Genomic DNA, 7,934 nt, shown 5'->3' with positions numbered 1-7,934 from the left:
TGTTAATGTTCTAACCTAGTTTAATTTAAAGTGTTTAGATTAATATTGAGGGTCTTTGTGCTTGTTTGGTTACTACGATTTGAGCAACAAAATTACAATTGTAGTTTTAAAACGTGATTTTTATAATGTCTTAATTTACAAATTGTGTGTTTCTGGATCCAATAATATGATTTTTTATGTGGCATTAGACCAACTAAGTAGTAATGATAAAAAGTTGACACAATTTTATAAAGCTCAACCAAACGCTCCAGCGCGGAGTGAGATAATATAATGCTGTTTTTGACATTTCTTTATTAGGTAGCTTTGCATAAAGGCCTGTGTTTGTTGCTTTAGTGCTTTTTTTTTTTTTTTTTTTTTATAATCGAAAAAAAAAATGGTGCATTTATTTTTTATTTAAATGAACAACACTAAGGCAACAAACACCAATTAAATGTACCATTGTGAACATAGCTTCAGAGAGCGTTCTCACCACTTCACACCCAACTCCTTAAGAGCATTTTGAGCAGATTCATCAAATTTTTGTACTGTTTGGAGAATGAACAGTGACTTTTACCTTTATCTACCTGTTTTTTTAAATACACATTCCAACAGATTCTCTATTTCATTTAAATATTATTTTTTATTCATACTTTATTCTTTTCTTAACAACTACACATCTTCCAACATTTTTTTATTCAACACATAATTATTATAATAGAAAAAATGTATTTGAAGAATGAACAGTGGCCCATCAGACTTAATGAGCTATTGTTCATTAGCCAAAAAAAAAAAAAANAGACTTTACTAATTTTTGTTTATTTTCGAATCCTTTGTGGTGGACAAATTACTCTTAATAATTGTAATAGAAATAATTTATAATGCCATTTATTTAAAGAAAAGAAAAGGTTAGCCAAACAAAAGTAATTGGATAGGTGACAAATTTTAAATTTTTAAATTTTATTTTAATTATTATTATTTTATAATAAGTATAGAAATTTAATTCTTAGATTTTGCTAATAATTGTTTATTTGATAATATGTTTTGGGCGGCTGAAATTATAATTTCTACAAAGAAAGTAACCTTAATAGATTATCAAAAACAAAATTTTATCCTAATATTGGTTCAATTAATCATTGTTAAGCTTTATTAATTTTTTTTAGTTTTTTTTTTTTTTGGTGTTTTGGATTGATCCTATATTACATATATGATTGTTCTTATAATAAATAAAAATATAATTACAAAATACATTACTCATTATTAGATTAGTTTAAATTGTAAAAAAAAAAATTAATAAAACTACCATAAAAATAATTATCACGCGCAACGCGCGGGTTCGCGGCTAGTACACTATAATTTCGCACAAAGTATTCTTTCTATTGTACTTTAATTGTGTGTTGATTATGCTTACATGCAAATTCATTTATCTAAACTTAGAAAATATAAAAAGACTTAATTCTAATTTATTATGGTTCTTTATAATACTATTAATATGTACAATTGATTACTTATTAGGTACACACTGCACCCTCGCGCACGCACACACACTAAAAGCTAGTTTTTTTAGCACACTGTTAATGTTCTAACCTAGTTTAATTTAAAGTGTTTAGATTAATATTGAGGGTCTTTGTGCTTGTTTGGTTACTACGATTTGAGCAACAAAATTACAATTGTAGTTTTAAAACGTGATTTTTATAATGTCTTAATTTACAAATTGTGTGTTTCTGGATCCAATAATATGATTTTTTATGTGGCATTAGACCAACTAAGTAGTAATGATAAAAAGTTGACACAATTTTATAAAGCTCAACCAAACGCTCCAGCGCGGAGTGAGATAATATAATGCTGTTTTTGACATTTCTTTATTAGGTAGCTTTGCATAAAGGCCTGTGTTTGTTGCTTTAGTGCTTTTTTTTTTTTTTTTTTTTAATAATCGAAAAAAAAAATGGTGCATTTATTTTTTATTTAAATGAACAACACTAAGGCAACAAACACCAATTAAATGTACCATTGTGAACATAGCTTCAGAGAGCGTTCTCACCACTTCACACCCAACTCCTTAAGAGCATTTTGAGCAGATTCATCAAATTTTTGTACTGTTTGGAGAATGAACAGTGACTTTTACCTTTATCTACCTGTTTTTTTAAATACACATTCCAACAGATTCTCTATTTCATTTAAATATTATTTTTTATTCATACTTTATTCTTTTCTTAACAACTACACATCTTCCAACATTTTTTTATTCAACACATAATTATTATAATAGAAAAAATGTATTTGAAGAATGAACAGTGGCCCATCAGACTTAATGAGCTATTGTTCATTAGCCAAAAAAAAAAAAAAAAAATCCAGCTATACCAAAGCTGCTGGAGCATATACAATACACAAAATCTCCAAATTTTAAATAATAAAAGTCATGTACCAATGCCCTTGGAGATGCTACTAGTTTTAATTAACAACTCATAAATTCTAGAATGAAATCTTTGATGATACAATTAACATAATGGTATCATTGCTTTTTACTTAACATGACACTCCAAAGGAAATTATTTATCATATATCGGATATATGTATCCACTCTTTTACATAGAAATGGAGTCACCTTTATGTAAAAGGGTGGTTACATATAATACCATTTTACTAAACTGACCTTTCATATAAATATATATAAAAGTAAAATTGGCTTTTCAATGAAGATTATGTCTATTTAGAGGCCCTTTTGGATATACACTACTGAAAGTTTAAAAAAAAAAACATTTTCCTCTCTCCCTGTGTGTGTTAAACAATACTTAGTACTCTTAAAAAAAAAAAAAAAAAAAGTCCATTTAGGAATTACTTTTTTGGTAAAAAAAATATTTTTTAAAAAATTTAAAGTTATATTATTTGTAAAAAAAAATTGAAACAAAAAAAAGAAAAAAAAAAAAAAAAAGAAGAACTTTTTTCAACAATTCTCAAAAACAACTTAAATATCATCTTTACGAGGAGTATTGGTCAAAAATTACGGTATTATCGAGATATTGTTGAGAATTATTCAAAAGTCGGTAAAAGCCAAAGTCTTGGCCTTAATGATTGTATATTAAGAGATTGAAACAATGGTCATAAATATATTGGTTTCACATCAATTAATGAGCAAAGTCTTGAATTCTTGTCTTATTTTTATTTTTTACTTTTTTGGTAAAAAAAAATTAAAACTAGTTTATTTTAAAATTTTTTAAAGTTGTATTATTTATAATTAGAGAGAGAGAGAGAGAGAGAGAGAGGGAGAGAAGGAACCTTTTTTTTTTTTTTTTGTGAGGAAAAACTATGCATAGAATAGAAGAGATAGTGATAAATTTATAGTAAGAGGGTGTGAATAAGAAGAGACAAAAATAAAGAAAGATGAAGGAAAAGAGGAAGAATGATATTAATGTAGAGGGTAGGGGGGAGATGAAAATGTAAAGGAGGGAGAAAAAATGAAGAAGTAGTGGGGAGATGAAATGGTAAGGGAGAGAGAAAGGTTGGAGAAGTGTAAATATTAAAAAAATAAATGTTAAAAGCAATTATAGGAAAATTGAAAAAAAAAAAATCCCCTTTAAGCTAAAAAGGCTCACACAAAACCCTAAAGTTGAACTGAAAAGATTTTGAGTTGGACTTGATAGTGGAACTAAATAAATAAAAAGTGGACTGGATTAATTATACAGATTTCTTATAGGGTGATAGTGGAAAAAAATAAATAAGTAGTGGCCTGCATTTATAGGGCTGAAATTTGTAAAAACCATTTTAAAATTATCGGAAAATTATATTTTAAAAAAGAAAAGAAAAAAAAGAATGACGTGGCAGCTGATGTGGCGCAACGTAAGAGCAGCAGCATTAAACGCTACGCTTCAGCTTTTAGTAATATATAGATTTGAAATATAAAGACACTTGACATCAAATAATAGGGTAATTAGATTGACACTTAGCACAAAATTAGTGTGCAATCAAAATTTAATTTGGATTTTAAATTAAACTTTCTCTCAGCTTACACACTAATATAATATATATGATTTTGATCACTCATTTGTTTTTTGTTTAAAAGTTATCAGAATAATTTGCAAGGTCTATATAGTTATATCTCTAATATCACTTTTCATGAAACAGTGAATTGAGAAACCTGAAGACTAATAATCCCACTACCTTAAAGTCAATCATTGATTAGCAAATTGACAATATAAAATGCAAAAGTAGGAAAATAATGCTCATCCTATCAGGAATTCGACGCCTGATGTGAAGCCAATAATTATGACCTATAGAACAACAATTAAAGTAAACTTTTGCTATATCTCCTATACTCTATTTAAGGGCCATAAGACAAGATAAGGGATAAACTTACTGGAGAAAACAACCATTGCATAAAGTCCAAACATGGCAACCCATCAACCTCTGTTAGAGAACCCCAAAACTTCTCACTGCAAGAGTACTCTTTACCTAATTCTCTACTTTGCTGCTATCATACTCTCAACTGCACTTGTTGCTACCCATCTTATTAAACCCAGCTCCTCTAATCCCCTCCTACACAGCCACATCTGTGATCAAGCCCATGACCAAGCAGGATGCATATCCATCGTCTCAGAAGTTTTCAAAGACTCTAAGACAATCATATTGCAAATGTTTTTAGAAGAATCCGCATCAGCTATACAGAAAGCAATGGATACAGCCAAAAATGTCAACCAAAGGATCAACAATAATCCTAGGGAACAAGTGGCTTTGCTTGATTGTGTGGAGCTAATGGACTTGTCCATGGACAGGGTTTTTGACTCGAAAGTGGCTCTTCAAAATATGACTACAAGTTCCATTGAAGATGCACATGCATGGCTAAGTAGTGTACTCACTAACCATGTCACTTGCTTGGACGGACTAGAGGGCTCAGCTCGGGCCACAATGGAGCCAGGGCTCAAGGACTTAATATCAAGAGCCAGAACTTCCTTAGCCATGCTTGTTGAAGTTTCACCCTTGAAAACCAAAGTAATGATTGATGAGCCAATAAATGGAGAATTCCCTACATGGGTCACGAGTAGGGACAGGATACTTCTACAAGCTTTGCCAAAGGAAATCAAGGCCAACGTTGTGGTGGCTAAGGATGGGAGTGGGAAGTACAAGACTTTGAAAGAAGCTGTGGCCTCGGCACCAAATAATGGCAAAACTAGGTACGTTATTTATGTGAAGAAAGGGAAATATAAAGAGAATGTTGAGGTTGGGAAGAGTAAAAAGAACTTGATGATAGTTGGTGATGGCATGAGTTCAACCATTATCACCGGTAGCCTGAATTTTGTTGACGGAACCACAACTTTCAATTCTGCAACTGTAGGTAAAGATCCTTATTCCTTTTTAAGTCAAGATTTGAAATTTATTACTAGTCTTCTTTAAGCATTTGCAATTAAGGAAAAATCAGATTGGATTGAATTAGGAATATTGTTATAAGATAAATGCATCAAATCTATATGCTATAACTGTTAGCATTTCATTTAGAGTATTTTAACTCATTTACATTATTTAGCTCCTCATGATAAGCTAATTTTTTGAATCCCCTGCCCTATTTATTGTGAGAAAAAAAAAATGTTTAACAATTGTTTTATAGTCTTTGGGACCTTAACTTTAGAATCATAATTAAATAATTAAATATGCTTTTTTTTTTAATAATTAAAGTGGAATAATTAAGAAATGGTAGCTGGTTTGCTACCTTCCTGAAATTATGCTCTTATTTGATTTAGCCATTTTGGTATGCAAGGAATTGGCCAATAGTTTATACTCTTTTTTTTTTTTTTTTTTTGAAAGCTGGTATATTGTGTTGGATATATGGAACACGCCTCTCACAAGTATATGAGTCTACACTTATAGGCGTAAGGCCCACATACTTGTAAGAGGGACACTCATTTAGAGCGCATAAGATAATATTCCCTTTTAGATACTAATGGCACCACTTTTTTTATCACTCAATTTCCATCACTCATCACTCATCACCCATCACTCTAAAATACCATGTTTGTTTGGCACCATTACTCACTTCCCATCCCTCAATATTTTTCACATTATTTGTGGGCCCCATACCTGTCACCGCTGCAGCTTTTTTTTTTTTTAGTACCCAACCTCACCGAACCCATTAAAAAAAAAAAAAAAAACCCAGAACAGATCGAACTAGTGAAAAGAAAAAAAAAAAAAAAAAAAAAGAACAGATTGAACCAGTGAAAAAAAAAAAAACCCGAACAGCCAACCCACCTAAGAGAAGAAATTAAAAAAAAAAAAAGTCAAAAGGTGCAACTGGTACTATTTGTGGGTCCCCTATGTGTGTTTAATTACAATATTGTCATTAAGATATGAGTTATGGAAACTGAAAACAGCCAAAATGTGTTTTTAGTTTCCATAACTCATAACTCAAAAATAAGAGAATTGAGTAATGGAAAAAGAGAATTGTACAGCAAAATAAGTATTTTGCTATGGGTCTCATCATTTTTTAGAATTGAGTTATGAAAACTAATGAACCAAACACCCTCTAAATTTATACCAAAACAAAGCTACTGTAAAAGAGTTATACGATGACCATAGTTTGGACCTAGAAAAATAATAAATGGGCCTGTGGGACCTTAACAAAAAATTTATGGGCTTGTTTTGCGTAACAAAAAAAATGGGCCTGTTGGGCCTTAAAAAATTAGCTTGTTACAGCAAAAAAGTACTGGGCCTATTGGATAAGGTCAAAAATAAATGCACAGAAAAGGTCATGTACTTGTTTGTTTGGGCCTAACCAGCACCTCAGAATTGCCCACTAGTATCTGGGCTGGGTGCGTATCAAATCTAGGACAGTTGCTTTCTAAAAATAATAACCAATTTATGATCTACTAATACAGCTGCAGTTGGTGATGGATTCATAGCCCAAGATATATGGTTCCAAAACACAGCTGGGCCACAGAAGCACCAAGCAGTGGCACTCCGTGTCGGGGCCGATCAATCTGTCATAAATCGTTGTCGCATTGATGCTTACCAAGACACTCTCTACGCCCACTCAAACCGACAATTCTTTCGGGATTCTTACATCACTGGTACAGTTGATTTTATATTCGGAAATGCAGCCGTTGTGCTCCAAAATTGCAAACTAGTAGCCCGAAAGTCCATGAGTGGACAAGCCAACATGGTAACGGCCCAAGGTCGAACTGATCCAAACCAAGCCACTGGGACTTCTATTCAAAAATGTGACATTATAGCAAGCCCAGATCTTGAGCCCGTAAAGGGCTCAATTCGATCATATTTGGGTCGGCCTTGGAAAGAGTATTCAAGAACTGTTGTCATGCAATCCTACATTGGTGATCATATTAATCCAACTGGGTGGTCTGTGTGGGATAAGGATTTTGCATTAAAAACATTGTATTATGGGGAATATAATAACAAGGGACCAAGTGCTGGTACTAGTAAGCGAGTGAAATGGTCTGGTTATCATGTCATTACTAGTGCAAAGGAAGCCAAAAAGTTCACAGTAGCTGAGCTGATACAAGGAGGAACATGGTTGAAGTCCACTGGGGTGGCTTATACGGAAGGTTTGTGAATATGGCTTCCTCTTGTATTTCAGTAGGTGAAGCTTGTTGGCCTTTGCCTAGACTTATTTTCATCTTTATAATGTTGTGTTCGTATGTGAAATGTCTTTGTACAACAATTTACTAGTGAGTTTATGGTTCACATAAATGAGTTTTTTTTAAAAAAAAAATAAAAACCCTTTGCTTAATCTCATAATTTTTACAAAATTAAAGACATTTTTTTTAAAAGTAATTATTTTTCTTCCAACGCGTTGAGAACACGCATGCAAAAATATCTCTGAGACGATACATCAAGAATTTTGAAATATCCAAGCTATACTTAACTAGAAAAATAACCACTCCCAACTCAAATACTGTCAAATAAATAAAATGGATATACAGCAAATTCCAGCACATAATAGCCTACATTTTTCC

At 31.7% G+C, this 7,934-nt stretch overlaps 1 protein-coding gene across 1 annotated transcript; it reads left to right on the top strand.

Annotated features, from left to right (window-relative positions):
* The first annotated feature begins 4,303 nt into the window (after positions 1-4,303).
* On the top strand, positions 4,304-7,668 carry LOC112016287 (pectinesterase). Its single transcript, XM_024048814.2, has 2 exons — positions 4,304-5,305; positions 6,840-7,668. Exons 1-2 carry the CDS (start codon positions 4,363-4,365, stop codon positions 7,529-7,531), a joined length of 1,635 nt encoding a protein of 544 aa, XP_023904582.2. The 5' UTR covers positions 4,304-4,362; the 3' UTR covers positions 7,532-7,668.
* The last annotated feature ends 266 nt before the right edge of the window (positions 7,669-7,934 follow it).

Source organism: Quercus suber, unplaced genomic scaffold (assembly GCF_002906115.3).
Source record: "Quercus suber isolate HL8 unplaced genomic scaffold, Cork oak 2.0 scaffold_648, whole genome shotgun sequence".
Taxonomy (NCBI): domain Eukaryota; kingdom Viridiplantae; phylum Streptophyta; class Magnoliopsida; order Fagales; family Fagaceae; genus Quercus; species Quercus suber.
This window is presented reverse-complemented; position numbering and strand designations above follow the sequence as displayed.